General features: G+C 44.0%; 4 protein-coding genes across 4 annotated transcripts; all 4 read left to right on the forward strand.

The window, feature by feature from the left end:
• Positions 1-1216: 1216 nt before the first annotated feature.
• slain1a (SLAIN motif family, member 1a) lies at positions 1217-10677 on the forward strand (the record flags this gene model as incomplete). The annotated part of the gene is made up of 9 exons (XM_083638040.1): positions 1217-1689; positions 3323-3459; positions 5392-5520; positions 7212-7322; positions 7566-7715; positions 8113-8442; positions 9631-9816; positions 9986-10379; positions 10602-10677. 9 exons carry the CDS (start codon positions 1217-1219, stop codon positions 10675-10677), a joined length of 1986 nt encoding a protein of 661 aa, XP_083494166.1.
• Positions 10678-12964: 2287 nt separating this feature from the next.
• LOC310777857 (uncharacterized protein) lies at positions 12965-14786 on the forward strand (the record flags this gene model as incomplete). The annotated part of the gene is made up of 3 exons (XM_083638207.1): positions 12965-12985; positions 13098-13261; positions 14552-14786. The coding sequence occupies 3 exons, from the start codon at positions 12965-12967 to the stop codon at positions 14784-14786; spliced, it is 420 nt and encodes a 139-aa protein (XP_083494333.1).
• Positions 14787-16337: 1551 nt separating this feature from the next.
• kbtbd7 (kelch repeat and BTB (POZ) domain containing 7) lies at positions 16338-19221 on the forward strand (the record flags this gene model as incomplete). Its single annotated transcript, XM_083638932.1, has 2 exons — positions 16338-16509; positions 17436-19221. 2 exons carry the CDS (start codon positions 16338-16340, stop codon positions 19130-19132), a joined length of 1869 nt encoding a protein of 622 aa, XP_083495058.1. The 3' UTR covers positions 19133-19221.
• A 1551-nt stretch (positions 19222-20772) lies between these two features.
• On the forward strand, positions 20773-22056 carry LOC310777858 (ras-related protein Rab-33B; the record flags this gene model as incomplete). Its single annotated transcript, XM_083638208.1, has 2 exons — positions 20773-21027; positions 21619-22056. 2 exons carry the CDS (start codon positions 20773-20775, stop codon positions 22054-22056), a joined length of 693 nt encoding a protein of 230 aa, XP_083494334.1.
• Between the last annotated feature and the right edge of the window lie 955 nt (positions 22057-23011).

Below are 23011 nucleotides of genomic sequence, written 5' to 3' on the forward strand. Positions count from 1 at the left end.
ACCTCTATCTATAGTGGGTCACGTTACTTCCGGTAACGTGTGTGTGTGTGTGGCCATGAGGGAAAACGGGACGATTTCACTCAAGCTGACCCATTGACCATGCTATGATGAGACCGCCTGAATGTATATAGCTGTGGGCTGTCCAGATATGTGATGTCATCAGTTATGTCAAGAGCAATTGTAGTGTCATGTGTCTGTCACAAACCACTTACACCGAGCAATTGTGAGGAGTCATGATGTCATACACTTATTTCCCCGCGAAAGAAAATAAGCGATGCAGCAATTGTGATGTCCTTTTCTTCTTTCGTTGTGATGATGACAGTGATCGTCAGTGATGTCACTCAAGCAATTGTGATGTCATCAGTGAGAGATGTCATCAGTGATGCCATCAGTCTTGACATTGTGACATCATCGATGCACAATTGCTCAACTAGCATGCTCAGCCCATGTGACATCACTGATGATGTCATAAAGTTAATGCACTGGTCACACTGACATCACCGGAGCACATTAAGTGAGCAATCATGTGAGTGACACTGATAAGGGCATCAAGTGTGTCTGCTTGTGATTTTGTGGACTGGAGGATCGATAGACTGACTTCTAGAGCTGCTGCCCAGCTATGCTGGCCGCAGCTAAAAAGCACCCATCGATAGTTACTTTACACCTTCACACTCACAGACATTGTGACATCATAAGTGATGTCACAATCTTTGTAGTGTAGCCTATATATAACAGAATAAATAGGCATAGAATAGAATAGAAAATATAATAAAAATAATATTTGTTTATAGAATAGAATAGAATAGAATGACAGAGCACAATACACAGTACCAATAGTTCCTGAGCAGCGATGGTGTGATGTGAGTTGATGCTCCAGGCTGGTGACCAATGGGATGAGGCTGTCTCAGCAGCAGTAGCGGGGGCTAGCGGCACAGTCCTGTGTGTGTGTGTGTGTGTGTGTGTGTGTGTGTGTGTGTGTGTGTGTGTGTGTGTGTGTGTGTGTGTGTGTGTGTGTGTGTGTGTGTGTGTGTGTGTGTGTGTGTGTGTGTGTGTGTGTGTGTGTGTGTGTGTGTGTGTGTGTGTGTGTGTGTGTGTGTGTGTCTGTGTTGTAGCCCTCAACGGGGAATCTGGACACCCTCTCTGAATTGAATAGGACCCTCTGCAGACAGCCAGGCCGTGCTGTTCTCCCCTCGTTCTCAAATGTGTGTTCTACCAAATGGAAGCAGAGGTGTTGAACCCCCAGAGGATGGCGGATGTCAATGGCAACAGTAAAATCGCCAACGCGGAGCTGGAGGTGATAAAACTGCAGGAATTAGTCCGAAAATTGGAGAAGCAAAACGAACAATTGCGGACGAGAGCGAACGCTGTAAACAATTGCTCCAACAACGGCCCTGCTCCTCATCTCCAGACCGCGCTGCTGTCGTGTCTGCACGGGGCCACCACGGCATGTTCGCCCGAGATTTTCTCCGGGAATTACGGCGTTTTGAGTCCGTCACAGTCGCGTCCGTGTGCCCTTGGACTGTATGGTTCAACGGAGGAACCGTTCGCATATTTTCAGTCGAGCTCGTTGGCGTCTCCTGATGCTGCCGCCGAGGAGGAGAGCGGTACCGCTAGACCCACTGTCCTGGACGAGCTGGAGGTTTTAGACCTGAACGCCGTGCTGCCGCTCGGAGAGCCCGATACTAGCTGGTAACGAACCACATCCTAGCACGTACAAATCATTGTCCCATACGGTATCCTCCGGCCCATTTAGATGCTAGGCTTACCATGATCAACTACAGTTTTGAAACAAAATATCACACAATTTCCTTGTAATGTATGTGTAAACCATGGACCATATACCGTATAGCCTAAAAATAATAGGTGCAAAGGTGCAAACATACCTTGGCCAAATAAAAACAATATTCTATTCTATTCTATGTGCAATGTGTAGCACTATCATGCACATAACGGCCCTGTATCCAAATCCCTTTTATTGATCACTTTATTGGTTCCCTCTATTATTGGGAGAGTTGTAGAGTATAAACTTGCATCCAATGCATGCAGGAAAAACAGTGTTACATAGCCTATTCCACACAGGGTTTGGCCATCAGGTACCATGAAACTGAATGCAGTGTATTTATTCCCACTATCATGAAGCAAAACAGCAGTGTGAATGAGTTAGAAACGACAACCCATAATCAAACAGCCAGGCTTTGTGTGATGTGTTTTAGCCCCAGGCTGAACTACGTTGAGGCTCAGTATCTGCTATGCAGCTCATACTGACGTGCTGACTGTTGAACCATCTCCAGCTCCACGTATCTGTATGTGATGATGTGGAAAATGTAGCACACACTCAATGCAGCCTTCATGGTGTCCAGCCTTCACCCTGATACATCTTCTCACTCCAGAACTAACTGCTTCTGAGTGTTTAACACCATGACCTAGTTACCACACGAAAGGTTAGTTCTTCTGTATTCTCAGCCTCCTACTTCAAGACGGAGACAGAAGTGGCAACACGTTCTCCTGTGATTCATTTTGGTTCAAGTTTGGCACTCGTATCTCTCTAACATTGCAGTCACACTATGTTTGCCTCACAGCTCTGGTTTAAGAATTTCTTTAAGATGTATATCTCATAATCTCATTGTGAGTAAATACAGAATCAGACAGCATCCTCTTCACTCAGTGGTCAGGTGGGCTCGATTGGTGACACAAGCAGCCAATATAATGGGGTCTGTAATTTCCAGAGGTGAGTTCTTGTTCGTCTTGTTTCAGCCTTTGCTCGATGCGTCCCGTGAAAGAGCTGGATGTGGTTTTGTCTGGCACCGGCCCAGGGATCTATATAAGGAGTGTAGGTCACACTACGCACAGCTTTATTCACAGCTGCCAGAGCGAAGGGTTGGATGAGGAAAGTAATATACTGCACTGTGTCTTACAATAACATGAGACACGGACTCAGACCCTATAGATCACTGCATCCAATCAACTCTTTCATTTTTATTTTACCCCATTGGTTTTATAGCTTCTGGGGTTGCCAATAAAATGGGAATGAGTCTTTAAAGACACTGTGAACCTTTAAGGGCATATTGGCTTAAAAAATAGAGAGACAGAGAGAGAGTGGGGGGGGGGGGGGGGGGGGGGGGAATCACTCCCTTCACACAGCCTACCTTTGCTCTAAAGTGGCCCTGTCTGACTGGGTTATTGGGCTGAGAAATATTACCAGTGTGAAACGCATCACGTGGTCCCAGCCTCAAGGTCTCCAGCTGTTCTGTGTGGTTTCATATGGACGCAGATCGTTCCACAAACAAATATAACCCACTTTATTTGCTGTGCTGTGTTCCAGGTTGTATATGAGTGCCAGAGCCAAGCTACAGAGCCAGAGTGTCCTCAGCCCTCTGCAGTGGTGCAGGCAGGTACTGGACCACCCAGGGCCCGAGGTGGAGCTGGCCAAGAGGACCCTCTGTCACAGGCTGGACCAAGGTAGCGCACATGTGACCGAGCAGATTAAGCGCCGTCATCTGTGGACACATCTGTGGACATGTGTCTCTCTGACATGTGATTCTTGTTCGCTGACATGTGATCATAAGCTGCAACACATTTCACACAAGTTGTCTCCGCGTGCAAACAGGATTTCCATGTAATTTGCTGAGCCACGGCTATGCAGGCCTAAAAGCAAACTGTTTGTAACACTCTCTTTAGGTTTATGGGCTGAGTATCTCAAACTACTTCCCACAGACTGTTGTTGTTTCTGTGGCTATTCAATTTGGAGGAGCCTAGAGCTGCAACGATTAGTCAGTCGATTGACAGAAAAATAATTAATGACTATTTTGATAATCGATTAATCTTTTGAGTTTGTTTTTTTAAGAAAAAAGTCTAAATTCTCTGATTCCAGCTTCTTAAATGTGAATATTTTCTGGTTTCTTTCCTTGTGACCAGCTTCATCTTGATCTTTCCATTTGCAACTTTTGAAAGGCATCAAAAAGCGCATAAAGTGAAGATACTGTATTTTTCTCATGACACCATTTATTTCAATAGCACTTTTCTAAGTACTCAATGATGCTTAAAAACCAGATGTACATTGACCAGCTTTTGAAGCAGATTTGTTCAGCAGCGCTCACCGCTTTTGCAGGACAAGAGACTCTTGTACCATGAAAGCACATTATGTCTGCCACCATGTGTGTGTGTGTGTGTGTGTGTGTGTGTGTGTGTGTGTGTGTGTGTGTGTGTGTATACTGTATGTCTGTGTGTGTAGATGTGTCTGTGTGTACTTTGATTTTGTAATCCAAACGGGTTTTGTGAGAACAATTATTTCCACATCAATTATTCTGTGTGGACCTGTTGTGTCCACACTGGGGTTGAATAGTGTGTGTTTGTGTCTGTCAGTGTGGATGTGTGTGTGTGTGTGTGTGTGTGTGTGTGTGTGTGTGTGTGTGTGTGTGTGTGTGTGTGTGTGTGTGCGTGTGTGCGTGCGTGTGTGTGTGTGTGTGTGTGTGTGTGTGCGTGTGTGCGTGTGCGTGCGTGTGGATGTGTGTGTGCGTGTGTGTGCGTGTGCGTGTGGATGTGTGTGTGTGTGTGTGTGTATGTGTGTGTGTGTGATTTGCTTGTCCTCTTCTTTCTCTAAAGCTGGATTCAGTGGAGGTTGGCTCTCCTCTGGGTCATGAATACATCCTTGTCTCTGAGCCTCAGTAGCGGGTGTTTTTGTAACTTGCTGTGAATGCTAGTTTTATCCAGTGGTGGTCGCGCCAAATTGTGTCAGGAATGCCAAATGCCCTGCTGCTCTGTCAGGCGTGTGCCTCTCTGACTACCAATCAATGGGGGTAAACTCACTGTTGATATATTGGACAAAATCATCTCATGCCATCCAACTCAACTCACTGCTAATTGGCATGAACAAGCATTTAACAAATATGAATATGAATGAAAAAAATCTGATTTAAAGTGATTGAGCATGCGATAAACATGTCCCAAAGCGCCCCACAGTAGATCTACTTCTGATTTAGGGAAAGGGATGTAGGCTACATGCACAATCCCTGCTTATCCTATGACCCTTCCCCAAAAGCTGTAGTTGAACCCAATAAGCTGCAGTGCTAAGCTAAATTTCATCTTACTGTACCAGCCCCTCTGGTCCAAGCTCTATTTGAACCAATCATTTACAACATCAATAGTAAGAAGCAGATTAACATTAAGGCCAGAGTGTGTTAAAAATAATCAATGTACTGCATGTGTGAATAATCAATGTACTGCATGTGTGTGTGTGCGTGTGTGTGTGTGTGTGTGTGTGTGTGTGTGTGTGTGTGTGTGTGTGTATGTGTGCGTGTGTGTGTGTGTGTGTGTGTGTGTGTGTGTGTGTGTGTGTGTGTGTGTGTGTGCACCCTCTGACTTCAATGTCCTTCGCTGCATCCTTGTCTCTAGCCAAGCGGTGGAGAGGAGTTTCCTCCGTCCGTCCATATAGCTGCATAGAGGGGCTCTCCACCCTCAGCTCCACCCTCAGCTGCCCCATCCTGCCTTACACTAAATCTGCTGCACTAACAGAGTCCCCAGGTAACAACACAGACAGATACCACATGCATCTAACTCAGCTAACCACACAGATATCAATCACTGCACCACAGGGTAGGAAATTAGCGGGGGCTCGGGGCAAAATGCCCCCAAAAAATCTAGAATTGCCCTTGGAACTGGGGTGACGGGGGGTTTTAAATGCCCCCATAAAATAAAGAGTTTAATACTTTCTGTATTTTAACATTATTCTGCATTTGCAAAGCGTGACTCGAAAATGACCAACTAGGCATCCGTACAACCCCCACCCCTCCTCCTACTACTATTTACCTCAGTGACAGGCAGCACAAGTCACTCATGTTTTTGTCAAGTACATTAATAACATGCCAGACAATCAACAGTGTTGTTGAGATAGGAAATGGGGATCTTTAACTGTGATTGTTTATGAACTTTTAGAAATAAAATATGCGATATGATAAGAGTCATTGATTGGTCTGTCATGCTACATAGGTACAACTAAAGTATTTCCCAACATTTGATAAAATTGCCCTGGAAATGATCCAAAATGCACCCGAAATATATTTCACAGGGGCAAAAATAGCCCTTGTTTAAAAAAGTTCATTTCCTACCCTGCGTGCAGCATACAATAGGCATATGAGGATAATTTATAGATTCGTAAGGTTGTGCATTTATCCAACGAACATGCAGCCACATGTTTAAGGATCAAATTACTGAACGCAAGCACCTAGAATCAATTTTGCGGGTGCACCGGGCGTGACCTTGAGTCAAGTCAATCATTATCTATAGATCAGATATCTTAGGACAGCTGTCTGCTTTGTTTCACACATAGCAAATGGATCAGAGTAAAATGAGACCGCTAATGCTTTAGCGTGATCTTTGTGAGAAAGAAAAGGCTGCTTGTTTTTGCATTTGTGTGCACTTTGGAAACTGCAAGATTGCATTGCAGGCGAGATGATGCATTGTAAGGCAGAGATAGAAAGAAGGCATTTTACCACGGCTCACTCAGTGTTGCAGAATTACAACTGCATCAGAGCTACAAACAACATGCAACTTGGTAAATGTATTTTATACAGTTGTGCTCTGAATGCTGAATGCCTTTTATCGTCATATCTGTTATGGTAATGTCATTACAAAAAGTGTTGGGACAGCTTACAGATGTGTATTTGTTTTGGATGTGAAATGACAGAGTGACTCCAGACAGTGTAAGTGTAGTCCACAGCTGCAAATGCATAAATGAGTGGAAGAGTTTTCTGAGGTGTATGCCATCCATCCAGGCTAGTTATTACTACCTATGACTACGTTACAACTACTTTGACTACATACTAGAATGACTACTTTAGACCATATAATCTTAATCTCTCCAAATACATTTAGCATCCTGACATTGGGAAACCAAACCATGTACAAAAATACTTGAACTCCTAATTTGGCTTACTGTACTTGAACCTCATAGTCACTGTGTCATTTTCACATCCAAATGAATTACAATCAGATTACAGCAAACCAGGAAAGCTTTGCAGTGAAGAGATTATAAGGTTGTACCCTCAGACAGATGGATAAGCTCAAACTCATGGAAGCCCCTTCTGCACGTTCAGCTATATTTTAGATTGACACACGTGTCAGTCAGTGCAGGTTCTTGTTGGATTTGCATGTTTTAGACGGGTCCTCTCTGACTTAACCCTGTCTCTCTTCTGCCATGTCTCCCTCCCTCCAAGTTCCATTCTCCTCATCCAGTCATTCCCTCCTCCAGCATACTCTCCCAGCGAGGGCCAGCTGCGCCCTAAGCGACAGAACTCCCACCTTCCTATCTAATTCCACCCTCCACAGTAAGACCCACACTGATAATGGCTCATTGTTGCACTTTCATCCAGTGCGAGTCACAATGCTAGCAGTGCTCCGTAATGATAATATTATGATTGTGTTTTTTTTTTACCCAAATTAGTTTCACATCCATTGTGTGCGAGTGCTTGTTACGCATCCAGGTGCAGTTCCTCCTCTTGTGTCTTTTCCTTGGCTATATATATATTGTCCTATAGTCAGAGAGATGCGCCTCTCCTGTGTGTTTTTAGATGTGGGTCGCAGGCATGCGGCGATCAGCCCCCAGTCCTCTGTGGACAGTGAGGTGGGTGTGTCGGAGCTGGAGGATGACGCCATCTCTATGAGCTACAAACTGCAGGACATGACAGACGTGCAGGTCATGGCACGACTACAGGAGGAGAGTGAGTCTGTCCTTTAGTAGCTACCTAGCGTGTAAACAGTTGCTGCACAAGAAAAGGACTTTTTTTTAAGGAACTAGATGGAGGTATTGTTTTGAACCAGTAATAGTGAATGACATTCAGCCAACATGCATAATAAAAAAAGATAACTTGTAGCATATGAAGATAGTTACACATAGTTATAGATACAATTGAACTTGAGCTGGCAGTCATATCTGCGAGTGTGTAGTTTAATTATGCAGGAGATTTGAAGAAAAACATTATATCAATTATGGGTCTGGTCTATCCACTCAGGAGTTGAATAATGGATGAGGGGTGCCTCCAAAGGGAAATGTCTCATGCCTACAAGGTTCAGGGTCACTTTGCTCTCAGACAAAGGCCTTTGTCTCCCACCCATTAGGTCTCCGACAGGACTATGCCTCTACCTCAGCCACAGCCAGCCGCCGCAGCTCCAGCTTCTCCATACACTCCCTCAGGCGCAGTGAGATGGATCTGGAGGAGGAGGATGAGGACGAGGAGGGGTACGACCAGCTCCCTCCTCCCCAGCCTCGCCTGTTCCGCAGCGGCTCTATGCAGCGGGGCGGCCTGCCCCACTCTCATACTTTCTCCAGTATCCGAGAGTGCAGACGCAGCCCCTCCACCCCTCAGTACTCGCTCAGTGGACTCTCCCAGTACGCTGGCCCCTCCAGTCTGACCGCGGAAACACACACAGGATACAGGAATAGCACAGGTGAGTATGGAGTTCAGAATGTAATGATTTCTTCTTTTCACTTTGCAGTAAGATCACTCGCTATCTGCCTGTTTTCCCCCTCTCTGTTTTTTTGTTTTGTTTTGTTTTTGTTCTGGAAATGTGATTATTTCAGTACAATGGATATGAATGGCCCATTTCAGACAAAGACAAGCATCTTTACAGATTTTTTTACAATCTTTACCACATTTGATATGTCCCTGATTTCTGAACCAGACAGTTTCTGTATGTGCCAAGAAGGTTTGTGCCAAATGGTTTTAAAGAGCATCCTCAGTTAGGGTCAGTATGCTGGTTTACACTGCCCCCTGGTTTACACTGCCCCCTGGTTTAAACTTTACACTAGGCATGGGTCGATTTCCGGTTTTACCAGTTCGGTTCGGTGTACGAGCCCAAACCGGTTTCATCACGTGCAAACCAAAAAAAAAAAAAAAAATCAGTTTCAAAATGTTCAAACCGACCCATGCCTAGTTTACACTGCCCCCTGGTTTACACTGCCCCGCAGCTCTCATGGATTGTGCACACCTTTGTTTATTTCCATTGATTCAATGTTTCTGTACCTTTAACCGAACTGTCACTTAATGTGAAATAAATGAGAGGGGGGTAGGTAAGGAGAACACACTCCTGGACTGTTGAAGTGTTGCCCACAGTGGAACAAGAATTAAGACATTCCCACACATTCATAACCTTGACGTTAAAGTCTAAAACAATAGTGATAAGAAAACATTCGAAATGACACTGAAATATTGCTTACCTGGTTGGTTCTCCTGTTTCTATGATGCCTATGATACCTTTTGGAGAGCTGGAAACCAACCCAGATTGTTGCACTTGTTCCATGTATTAGAGAGCATTTTACATGTTGTATAATGAATCTTCAACTGAGTTTGTAGAATCAATCTCTCAACTGAAACATTAGAATGCATTTAAGTGTGAGACACACCATCCTGTTGAGGTGGCGGTAAGCTGTGGTCTATGACAGAGTTCACTTTCACGGTGAGGTGCTGCAGACCATGTTGAGGATATTCCCCTCATATTACGGCTTTCATATGCTTTGCACTCTCAAGTCCAATGTCAGAATGCCTGATGTTGGAGATGTGAAAAAGGACCTAAAGCGGCGTGCTTAGGTGTCTGAAAAGTGCCTGACCTGCTTTGTTGATATGGTTGCATACTTAGACAAGCTAAGGAGAAGCATGCCCAACCTGATCCGAGCTCCCAGCATGCCTAGTGTTCCCAGTATTCCAAGCCTGGCTTCCCCCGTCAACCCCTCACACAGCCCCTCCTCCTTGCCAATGATGTCCTCCCTCCGGAACAGCCAGAGCTTTGACTCGTCCAATGGGCTTGCACGACTCCAGTCCTCCAGTAAGACACTTGTCCTCATGCTTTTGAATGAATGAATCCCACATACCTTATGTTTTTATCCTGCAGTGAATGTAATGTAATGTAATGCACTGTAGCCAGTTTACTTGAATCACTGTCACTCACATTGAAGTCACTTTCCTCCTCTCTCTCACTCTGTCCTGTGTTCCAGTTCCTTCCCCAGGCCAGCTCAGTCAGCGGGTGCAGAGTGTGGGGAATTTCCCCACCATGCCCCGACACCCGCTCAAAGCCACCGCCTACGTCAGCCCCACGGTCCAGCAAGGCCCCCCCTCCAACGCTCTGTCCTCCTCCGTCAGTCTACACTGCTCCACCGCTCTGTCCTCCTCCGTCAGTCTACACTCCATCTCCTCCGTCGGTCTACACTCCCTCCCCAGCAGTGGCGCGCTGCACCAACCCCTCAAACCCAGCAGCACTTTGGTACCGCAGGCCCTAAAAGCCTCCACCAACCAGCCTGCTGTCCCCCGCAGCTCCCTACCTCGCCCAGCTTCCTTCATAGGCTCCAGTGGGACTCTGCGTCCCAGCAAAATCGCCCAGCCCACACGCAGGTAAAAACCGGCATCCTGACTCAATAGACTAATGGCGTTGAAACATGGTATACACAGTATATAAATGATATATCATATAGTGTCATTTAGAGTCTTCAATTCATTTGACCTGCATGTCTTTGGACTGTTGGATTAGTACCGCTGACTATAAGTTATAATGTCCTTCTAACATCATGGTGCAGTTATTCACGGAGATCCCAACCTTTTTCTTAACCCCCGCAGTTTACTGACTCCCCCAAAGAGCCTGGCTGCCCTGAGCGCCCTGCGGGATGGCAGCTGGAAAGATGGCTGCTACTGAACCAAGCTAATATGGAAGGCCAAGAAGTGTGCAGGGTAACGGTGCATGGGACCCAACTGATTCAAGATGTTGCTGTCAGAAGGGCCCAGTCTTGGGCTGTGACCCAAGAGAGAGTGACTGTTAATGTGGAAGCACTGTTCTCTACTAGAATACATAGTAGAGAGAGAGACTGAGAGCAGCATGGGTCCAGCAGGCTGGATCTTGACCTTACTACAACCTGGCAATATGCTGATAATCAATTGTTTGATATGAATTGGATCCTCTTTGATATGTGCTTTTCTGATTTGGCATTGTGGATAGTTAATGCTTTCATTCAGTAGAATGGAAATCCAACTCCAGCTGAAAGATAAGAAAAAATATAGCCTGTGCTTTTGTATGAGTATATTATGCTCGTAATAATTTCCTATGACATCATTTCACCATGATTAATTTCTGTGGTGTCAAATATGAAGTTGAAACTGAAATCGGACGTTTTGTTACATTTTGTGCCTGTTATAAAGTGGTGGAATTCATGTCAGTTATATTTATTGTTTGGAAACTTACTGCACCTTTTATCAAAATATTATCATTAACACATCTAAATAAATTATCTGCTTTGTTTGTTTCTTTAGTAAAGGATGACAGTAACTTAAACCTCAACTCTACACACATCTTTTGGCTAGTTTATTTTCATTACTGTTTCCATGACAAGCAAGAACTTCATTGTTCTTCAATGAACATTAGCGCTGGACTGATCTTGCACATAGAGCTCTGATGCTTTTTCATTTGAAGAGGAAGTTCATTTTTAAAGTGAATAAAAACTTTTCAAAATATTGTTTCTATCACTCCACTTTTTCTAGAATACAAAAATATAAACAATAATTAAATGATATATTAATTAAATTGATCTTATTGATCATTTTCTCAAAGCTCACAGATCAAAACAATGAAGCCTACTGATTTTATCCTTATGATGATTTATACGATCAATCAACTGTAAATGGTATTGTTATGTAAGATGCACAACGTGCACTTGAACACAAGCTGACATTGTGGAGGGGTCCAAGCATTTATCGCTGGGAACCCCGTTGTATTTGCTGGAATTCTTCTTTTCTCTGCTAAAAGTGTCTGCGGCTCAGAAACCACAAGTCCTACAACAGCCATATTTGGCAGGTGGGCTCCTGTGGCCCCACACTACTCGGGTAAGTAGAAGATAGAAGTAAAGTAGTTTTTATGTGTAGTTATAGATTTTTGAGTATTTTCGGAAATCAGACATTTTACTTCTACTTTTTATGTTTGACTAAATTAGGCTATTGTACTTTGCAGTTTTGATAAAACCTCCATTACAGAATACAAATGTTGTTTCGTTTCTCTGTAAGCATCAGCCAAGAAGAGAAGAGTAATCTGGCTTTATTTTGTTTTCCTACCAATTAATTATTATGTTTACTCTCATTTTAAATTCAGCACTTTTTACTTTAACTTTTGTTGATTTCTACGGGAGTAAATCTTACTTCTCTACTTGAGTAAAAATTCAGCAAAGTATAGCGCTTCTATTTGAGTGAGACATTTTAGTGCTTTTTCCACCTTGGATGTCTTACTTATTAAATCCATCAGATGGAGCCAGAGAGTTGGCTTTACTTGGTGCTGGGCTAATTTCAGTCACTAGATTGAGATTGCATGGGAGCAGCCATTGTCCATGGAGCAGTCTCCATGTCTCATCCTGCTGTGCTAAACTGTAATTGGCTTTTTAATTCTGAAGAAACAGCGCATGATGTGGATGGAATTGAAGCACTTAAATAGAAGTAGGCCAGTATTTGTAGAAAGGGATTCCATTTTACAGAATTCACCAAAACTCAATACAATACAACATGATGAATTGTACAGGTGAATATTTCTGTATTATATATTTGATATTTGATAGGTTATTCATATATCCACTTATTGAATTAGTGAGTTCCATCTACTCAGATACACAGCACACCCATGTCTGTTTGGTAGCAGGGGGTCTTCTGAGAATGATTAGCTCCATGAAAGCCCCCGAAGATGAAGTGACTAATATTTAACAGGACAGTATGTTGATGTTGAATCTCCAGGTAACGCTGCATCCACACTCCTTTTCCAACCTTTAAGGGAATACCTCGGGGTAAGGAGCCTAACTAATCCTATCTCTCCCCTGCTATTTGATATTTTGGACCATAAATATTCATACATGAAAAACACTGTGATATAATGAGATAAGAATGTCAAATTGTCTTTATTTAGACAGTTACGCAGTGACCAGAGCTACTGATTTGTGGAATTTGAGATAATGCTTAATAAAGCACAAGAGGTGCGTATGTCTGTCTTTTCACAATTTTATTTGAATGTATTTTCAACATGTTTATCTGTTTAAATTGTTTATCACAAAGGGTGTGCTTTTTGCATGCCGTTCTGTTTTCTAGGATGCTGTAATCAATCTGAAGACAGTGCAGGAGATTTCCAGGCAGCTTGGTTTTGAGTGGACAGTTCTGGCTTATGAGCTTGGCTTCACCAGAACCGAGATCGGACAGTTCCACACCAAATCTACAGAGAAGAGAGTCCAGGCCAGGAACATGCTGGAAAGCTGGTACATGATATGTGTTTGTGTGCTTGGGGTGTGTGTATTTGCACAGTAGCACTGTAGCAGCACGATTTAGTGAATAGCTATACTGTCAGGTAAATGAAATAGGAATCTCATGTTGAGAGTAGTAATGTAACGATACAGTCAACCCACAATTGAATACGATTCACCACACTGAGTTCACGATACGATTTCATCCAGATTTTTTTTTACAAAAGGAGATCGCAGACAAATTATGACTGAAAAAGATTCCTTTAATTATTTCTTAGACAAAAACCAAAAGACAAAATTGGCAATTAATGCATATTTACTTTTCTTTGTAAAAGAAAAACTGAAAAAAGCATTACAATTCATTTTTCATCTTACCGATTTGAATCGTCTCGTGATGTATTGTTACATCCCTAGTTGAGAGAGAATAAAAGTACATGTCTCACTGGTGGCATGGTCAGGAGAAATATATAGACCTGGACACAACTGAACATGAATCAATGCTCTTATATTCAATACTTGCTGTGTGTGTGTGTGTGTGTGTGTGTGTGTGTGTGTGTGTGTGTGTGTGTGTGTGTGTGTGTGTGTGTGTGTGTGTGTGTGTGTGTGTGTGTGTGTGTGTGTGTGTGTGTGTGTAAACTCTGTGCATAAAGATGTTCTGAATTACTGTAATATCAGTAGAGTATCCCTCTCATCTCATAGTGTAAAGTTTCCTCCACTTCTACCTCTCAACCCGACAAGAATGGAAAATTATTTGTAATCATTACATTCCAAATTGTATAGCTTCCAGAATGCACCTTTATTTTTCTGTGTGTAGTGTAACCATCAACATAAAGGAAAGAAATTTAATATAGCTCAGTGAGTGTAACTGATTATTTTGTCAATCCTGTGCACTCACAGGATGAGCGATGCCGTAAAGAACCATTACTGGTTCCACAGAAAACCTTTCTATAACTTTTTTAATGGTTATTCTTAGTTATTGGATAGTGGGTGATGGCATAAATGTGTAAAATTACCAAACCCCTCCCTCCAGAGAGTATACTGTGCAATTGCAAATAAGGCTATACAAAAACACAATACAGGTGTGCAGGAGGACTGTAGAAATGGTTCTTTATACTAAGAACCTTGGTTTGAAAGGTCCTGTAACTGGTTCTCTTGGGCTTTCAGTTGATCCCTCTCTCTACACGCTCCCTCAATCTTGACCCCTTCTCTTTTCCCAACCCCTCTCTCACTATTTCTATTCTTTCCTCTCCTCTGTTTCCCCGCCTTGGTCTCAGATCTCTCTCACACGTCCGTCTCTGGCCACAGGTACGAGAGGTCGTGGGACAAGCCCAATAAGACCAAGCTGCTGCAGAACGGGCTGGAGCGGGCGGGCAGGCGGGACCTGGCCGAGAGGCTGCGCTGCCTCCACTGGGGCCACCAGAAGCTGAGCCACCGGGTGGAGCTGCCCTCTGCCTTCCCCTTCCTCATCACTGTCCACAAGACCATCCACAACCATGATGGCTTACGCAGGATCAACGACCTCAACCGCAGATACACCTGAGGCTGGGAGGAGAGCAGCCACACGGGCCTATACTCACATAAAAGCATGTACATTGTATATAGGCATGCTGGCTGCACCGCAGTGTTTAAATACTTCTTACTTTACAATAATGGCTGCACAGCACACTTTGGACCTTTTTAATAACTGATGTATCCATATTCAACAACCCCTGATGTCTTGTAATCTGATGAATACCACGTTTTTAAACCCCGTCATGATTTATCATTTTAATGTGATATTATTTTAATTAAACAGATAAAATGAACTGCATTTCAATATTGAAAGCAATGTATTCTTATTTGTCTTTTCAGTTGGAGCATATACGAGGCATCTTGTGCGAGCTGGCCCTGCAGCTTGCATATTATGCAGCTCGCATCAGTGATGTCACAATTGCTTGAGTGTAACCAAAAACCAATTGCTCGAGTGACATCGCTGATGATGTCATAGATGATGATGTCATAGACGATGATGTCACAATGTCTATTACATCATCAGTGATGTCACAATGTCTATGACATCATCAGTGACATCACAATTGCCCGAGTGTAACCAAAAACGTTACTGACTTACATCAAGTAAGCGAAGGGCCACACATTAGAGATTATACCTGCCAACACTTGGTAATTTCTTGTTAATCTCCTGATATAATAGTGATACAAATCCAATGGCTGTAGCAGATGAGATTTATTAACATAATTATGCCTTTTTTATTGAGTTTTTGGGGGTCGTTTTGTTTTTCTTTGAGGCACATTTTGCCCATGTGTGCACACATGCAAAATGCGGCCCCAGGGCCGCAAGAAATTACTGTAGAGCAGTCATTTCTTACACATGAGATTACTTTTAGTCATAAAGATTATTGAAAGATAGCCTATTCCATATTCCAGATTGAAATGTTATAGCAGAAGTGGAGTATTGGCCAGAATGACATGAACATTTGGACACTTATTCAGCAGGTTCAGCATGTTGCGTTCAGGTGCACTAAGTTTAAAAAAAAATTAATGTTACGATTAAGTTTAAAAAAATGTGTTACCATTGTCACATTTCAATTTAAACGATTATGTTTATTATTTATTCATTTCTCGCTTATGGGCGTGCCTCGTACTTAGGGGGCGTGCTCTGTAGGGCGTGTTCTGTACTGGCTCCGGCCACCCTTCTCCCTTAGCCCGGCTACTATGCAGACAGAAGACAGATGAGTTATGACTAGGATTAGACTAGAAGATCAAAGAAAACAGATCCAAATGGTACAGTGGCTCTCTACGTAACACATTGTGGCTCATCTATAGACTCAACATTATGATCACTCGGAGACACAACAACACTGCTGCTGGCTCGCATGCATACGGGCGACCGCCGTCCACAGACCAAGCCACTGCTAATCTATTTTCCACACAGCTGTTTGTTTTTCATTCATAAACGGATGTGCCATTACCAGCCCACGGACATTTTCACGTTATCACCTATCACCGAGTAACGGTATCCCGCATGTCAGCCATTTATTTACTAGATTTACCAACGTAACGTGGCGAATCGCTCGCCGGAGAAGCTGCACCGATGGCTTCGGCACTGAGCTGCTTCAGCGGTCCGGAGGAGCTGGAGGACGGGAGCCATGCCCGGGGCTTGGTGAAGGAGCTCAAACTGCTGTACGACTCTCGGCTCCTCGGGGACGTTACTATCGGTGTGGAGGGCGACGACGAGTCCCTCGACCACTGCACCCAGGCCACAGGTGACCAGTGTTGGGAGGGTACTTCTAAAACGGAATACATAATGTATGCCCTAAAATGTCATTTGTAACGTATTCCATTAGATTACTCAAATTTATTAAGTAACGCATTCTAAATATTTGTGATTACTTTTGGAGTAGCCTACTTCAAAATCACCTTGCTGAGCCCATTTGTCTGGGTCACTGAATTACTTGGATTACTGAAATCCCAGGGCCAGGGCCCAAGAGCAGCCAAGCCAACTGTAATGTGGTGAATAAAGTACTTGAAAGCTATACTTGAAAAGTACAGATATCTTCCCACAAAGACTTTGGTAAAAGTCAAGGTCACCTATTAGAATATTACTTGAGTTAAGTCTGAGCCACCAACTGGAATGGAGTGTGGATTGTTGACAGAAATATAAATACTCAAAAGTTCAGATCCTGTGAAAAAAATACTTTAGGGTTAGGGGTTAGGTGTTTTCTAACGTCTAAATCAACTTGGCCGTCGCAGATGGTGTCTGACACGGCTGAAAGTCAAAACCAAGTTGTGAGGTGACATAGGGTCCCACACAAGACCGACCCCTCTTTCAAAACACCAGAATTGAAAATTTAATAATTTCCCTAGGCCTATTTTACAATTATGAAATAATTTAAGTTACTACAATAATCAGGTCTGCTTTTGATTTTGATAATTAGGCCTACTTTTATCATTTTCAGCCAAATTATGAAAAATTCTGCAATATTCCATGTTTTACCGTTTATAACATTTTTATTACCAAATTCCATGATTCCGTCTATTTTTTCCATTTTGCGGAAATCTTATATGGCCCTAGTTAAGTATCATTACTTTGTTACATTACACCACTGTTGTAATGGAATAGATACTCATATTTTGTATTTTAAATACTGTATTTTAAATACATGTATTCCGTTACTCCCCAATCCTGCAGGTGACATTGGCAAACTTTTCCTGTGTAACCGCAACGTCCTCGCTGCTGCCAGCCCGTACTTCAAGAGCATGTTCACCGGCGGGCTGAACGAGAGCGTGCAGGACAGAGTCATCATCCGCGGCGTCGACCCCGGGTCCATGTCTGTGATCATAGACTACTGTTACACTGGCAAAGTGACCATCACAGAGAGCAATGTCCAGAGGCTTTACGCTGCTGCCAATATGCTGCAACTTGAGTACATCAGGAAAGCTTGCTCCAGTTTTATGAGCAGGAGGCTGGACCTCTCCAACTGTGTGGGAATTCTGAAATTTGCAGACACCTATGACAATCCTGAACTAAAGGCAAATGCGCAAGCTTTCATAGCCAGACACTTGAGCCAGCTTTGCACTGGGAGGGAGCTGTGTGAGCTGGACTTGGTGCAGTTAAAGGAGCTGCTGTCTCTAGACACCTTGGATGTAGACTGTGAAAGGAACGTGTGCGCGGCTGCTTTACAGTGGATAGAGGCTAATGTGTCAGAGGAAACTGAGGATGCGTTACAGGTGTTGAGATGTGTGCGTTGGAACCTGTTTAGCGAGAACGACAAGGCTTACCTGGAGGGTCTCATGGCAAGGCCTGTCATTGAGAAATACCTTGCGTGTTTCTTCGACAGGTCTGTGGAGGGAGGCTGCGTAATGTTTGCAAAAGTGGACGTACCAAAACACAGGATAGGCGTGAGTGCAAAAGAAATGATCCTTTTCTTTGGCCTGCCCAATGACAACATCATGTGCTGCGACCCTTACTCAGAGGACCTCTACTTCATGGCTCCCCCCCTCGTCGACCTCAGCTGTCAGGATTACAAGCGCTCCACCATGGAGTCCTTAATCGCCTGTGCCACCCCTGAAAACAACCTGTATCTCGCCTCCCACCTCTCCAAGCACTTCTGGCTGTACGACCCTGTGCTGAACAGCTGGCAGGAGCTGGCAGAGAGGCCGCTGGGGAGGATACACTCCGGGATGGGTTACCTCAACGGCCATGTGTACCTCCTGGGAGGGAGGAACCCGGTGACGGACGCCAGGCTAAAGGAGGTAGAGTGCTACAGCGTCCAGAGGAACCAGTGGACGTTTGTGGCCCCGCTGCCTCACTCTCTGGGCAAGATGCAGGTGGTGGCGCTGAACGACCAGCTCTACGTGGTGAACAAACGCAGAATGCTCTGCTACGATCCCAAGAGGAACCGCTGGCGCCACTGCGGCTCCCTGAGAAGAGACAAGCTGCACAAGGCCTGTGTGTTCCAGGACCAGATCATTTGTGTGTGCGATATCCCAGTGGTGAAGGCCTACAGCCCCACCAGGGGGGAGTGGCGGAGGCTGGGTGACATTCCTATCGACAGTCGTGCCTTAAACTACCAGGTGATTCAGCACAACGACAAGCTGCTCCTGCTCACCCAGACCTTACTGCAGCACAACAAGAACAGGGTCCTCATCCATGAATACGACCCAGCCAGGGACAACTGGAAGAACATCATGGCGGTGTATGTGTCCTCCCTGGGGCCCGTGTGCGTTTCGACACGCGTGTACCCGGCGTGCTTGGGCTCCGCTCACAGCTTGTCTACAGAGGAGGACGATGACAGCGGCTCCAGTGCCGACTGGGACTTTGATGGGCTGACGGACGCAGACTCGGACTCCGGGAGCTCTAGTTCATTCTCAGATGAGAACTGGTAGCCAACACTGTTATCATTGTGTCAAAGGAAAGTTGTATCTATGATTGAATGAGTTTTCGTGGTGTTCCATATGCGAGGAGAGATTGCAGTGTTAGATCCAATTCAGTATTAAAACCAGTCAGTGGATGCAGAAGTCTTGGGAACAGTTGTGTCTCAGTGTCAGTTTGAAAATGAACAGATTCATTGATTCTTGATGTTACCTTTCACACTTTTGCTTTGCTGCCTCTATTTTCATTACGTCCCCACCTGACATGGTGGCATCCGTGTGTGTCTGTCACAATAACAATACATGACAGAAACCTAGAATCATGATCTGATTATATTTTGGAGCACCTTGCTGGCTGCATACATTTGCATACTAATGAAGATAAACTGATTTTCTTGAAACGACTATAACTCCTTAATGCTTTGAGAGACAGAATTAATATTGTATTATATCAAGACAGGCATTAATTTGCTGAATTAAGGACCTCATATGTGGTTATGTTTAAGATTATGGTGGCACTGGTGGGACAGTAGGCAGCTCAAGTGCCTCTGCTTGTTTATATATGGTAATTTGTTTGCAGAGGCTCTAAAATGTGATATCTTTTTTATATTGTTGATACACATGATGACATGTGAAGACGTCACTGTCACACAGCCAGTGTTGTGAAACCTACTGAAATGTAGAAGTCAATGTACTGTATGCTGACTCAGGTTAGGCTTCTGCAAAAGCCTGTATGCCATGATTGAAATGACTTCTTTTGAGAAGAAGTCAACTTAAGTTGAATTTATTACGTGTTGTTTGAAGATAATCGGTGAAAATACGATTTTGCTTATACTTGTATGGAATTATTTTATTCTATGTATGAATTCATTTTCTTATTCATTGTATGTGTTTTTTAACAGAACATTTAGATTCAGGAAACAACAACCATTACAAATGTTCAAGTGTTGTTTGTCCTAATGAGTCATTTTTAGGGGGAGAGCATCTTGGCTGCATGTTATAAAAGTATTGCAATGTTATTGGCCCCCGAAATACCCACACATAGGCTACACAGTAGGCTACTCACTGTTTTCTAATTTATCTCTGTGAATTTGACATGGTGGAGGGATAGTAAAGATGTTACAGTCAGTATTATGTTTTGGTGTGTCTGTACTAGGGTGGGGGTGGACTAGCCCAGTGGTTCTCCAAGTGGGGTCCGGGGACCCCCAGGGGTCCTTGAGGGGGTTCCAGCAAAAAGGATAATTTATTTTCACTAGACTTCCAACCATAAATAACACAATGACAGAATATATGACTATTTTGGACATGTGTTTCATACACTTTCTGTAATAAAGCCTCTAAAAATGTGACAACCCTCCCACTGTGGCCCTGTCTTTCAGGAGCCTGGTGTTGGGGACGTGAGTTGTATTTTTTAAACATTGATAAAAAACTTACGGTATGCTGCACAATTCAGTCTAAAGCAAGCTAGGCTGCTAATACACAGGGTCTGAATTATAATGCTCTTTTCTTTGTGAAATAAACATGTATACGTCTCATGCAAATATACGGTGTGGACTATCCTCTGGTCAGTGAATGCAGCATCCATTCCATCCAGTGATCATTCATACTCTCGCGATGTTTCCGTACCCTACATCCAGACGGCGAGAAGATGAACGATGGCAATAGAAAACAAGCCTGGAGAAGAATTTGACACAGTTTTCAATCGAAATGACTCCCTGTTGTCGTCGCATCGCGAATATGAGCCCGGGCAAACTCGCATTTTCAAGATCATAGTCATAGGAGATTCAAATGTGGGGAAGACGTGTTTGACTTACAGGTTCTGCGGCGGCACTTTCCTCAAAAACCCAGAAGCAACAATCGGGGTTGATTTCAGAGAGAGGACGCTAGAGCTCGATGGAGAGAGTATCAAGGTAAGAGGATCCATGGACCATCCATGGTAAATGTTTTACACGTAGTCTCGACGAGTTCTAAGGTGATTCAATGTAATAATAAGGTTATGCGCCGGGACTCCGTTAACGTGGTTAGATCATCTCAAATAGGATGAGCCATCATTCCCTGAGACTAATCATTCCCTGACCTGTGTGGTACCCCAAACTACAATACCCTTGACAACAAATAAGCAATTTCTAGATGTCATTGACCTCTGGAAACAGACTGGAGGGGTTAATGCAGATCGTTACATTTTAACAATTTACACTGTATTCCTAGCTTGCCCCACATGTGATATGGAGAGGAGTGGAGGAAAGGATTCATGTCTGTACTGAGACCATGATGAAGCTATCTTTAATGACAACAACATGGGCCTGTCCCGGGACCTCCTATGAGAGACATTGAAGAGTGTAAACACATACTAGGTTACTTTTGGCCTTCCTTCTTCCATAGGACTCAGGCTTATCAACGTGTGTGTGTGTGTGTGTGTGTGTGTGTGTGTGTGTGTGTGTGTGTGTGTGTGTGTGTGTGTCTGTGTGTCTGTGTGTGTGTGTGTGTGTGTTGTGTGTCAGTTGCAGATCTGGGACACTGCAGGCCAGGAGCGCTTCAGGAAGAGCATGGTGGAGCACTACTACCGCAGCGTCCACGCTGTGATCTTTGTGTACGACGTGACCAGCCTCTCCTCCTTCCAGAGCCTGCCCGAATGGATCGAAGAGTGTAGCCGGCACTCGGTGGGCCCCATGGTGCCCCGCATCCTGGTGGGCAACAAGTGTGACCTGAGGGACCTCCGGGAGGTGCCCACATCAGTCGCCCAGCGCCTCGCAGACAGCTACGGCTTCCCGCTGTTTGAGACCTCGGCCAAGGAGCCGGCCGAGAAGGAACATGTTGACGCTATCTTCTTGACACTGGCCTACAGACTGAAGAGCCATAAACCCCTGAGACTGAAGCAGCCCAGCAGGCAGCTGTGCGACCAGAGCGAGCAGGAGGAGGCCACCACTTGTCAATGCTGAGGTCACATCATCATAGTGTCGAAAGAGTGAATCACATCTGTCCTGTGCAGGCACACACAGAAGCTCGTGATAAAAAAGAAGAAACCGCACACTCTGGCTCTAGATGCAAAGAAGTTTAAAATTGAATTGACAACTTTTCGGCCTGGTGGCCTTTGTCAAGTCAGACCTCCCTCATGAGCATCATGGTGCTGAGGATGTTGAATAGAGCTTCCTAATATTTGGAAAGGTCTGTTATGGTTAGCAGATGGATTGGGAAGAGGGAAAGTGGAAAGTAAAGTAGGGCAGGCTACCTTGTAAAGTTTTTAAGATTGGCTGCAAAGGCACATTGCTAATGACAGTATTACAGGTTTGAATATTAAATCAACAATTCAATGAAATGCATGTGAATGAATACTTAGCTATGCCAAATAATTGCAGCTGAATGAATGAATTCAGTCAAACAACATGGCATTACAGATGGCACTTTAGTCGGCCTATGTAGACAAATGATGAGCAATCAACCGACAACTACACTATGTATGTCCAATGTGGACAGTGAATCAAAGGGGGAATGATTTCAGTGAGAGCAAGTGAACCAATATAAGGGGCAAGTTGTAACTGTGGAAAAAAGGTGCAATCATCTGAGAATTTACAAAACATCACAGTTCTTGAGAAAACTCAGTGCAGCTGTAGCATGATTTTTGATGCTGTCATGGAACGTGTACTCTCAAATATAAATATAGGTATAACCAGCTCTAACTTACAGCAGTTTCTTTTGAAAGAACTCAATCAAGGGCACTAATTGGCAACATGTAGCTATCCTTTGCGACAAATTGTGACTTTGATCTTCAAATCCAAATAGTTAACTTGAAATGAGTGAGGATGAGTGAATGTCAAATATTCCTTGAAATGAAGGTGAGGCCACAAGGAAACTGATGGTATGAGGTAAAAACACAATTGGGACTTGTGTTGCATG

Source organism: Poromitra crassiceps (genome assembly GCF_964638095.1).
Source record: "Poromitra crassiceps genome assembly, chromosome: 6".
Classification (NCBI taxonomy): domain Eukaryota; kingdom Metazoa; phylum Chordata; class Actinopteri; order Beryciformes; family Melamphaidae; genus Poromitra; species Poromitra crassiceps.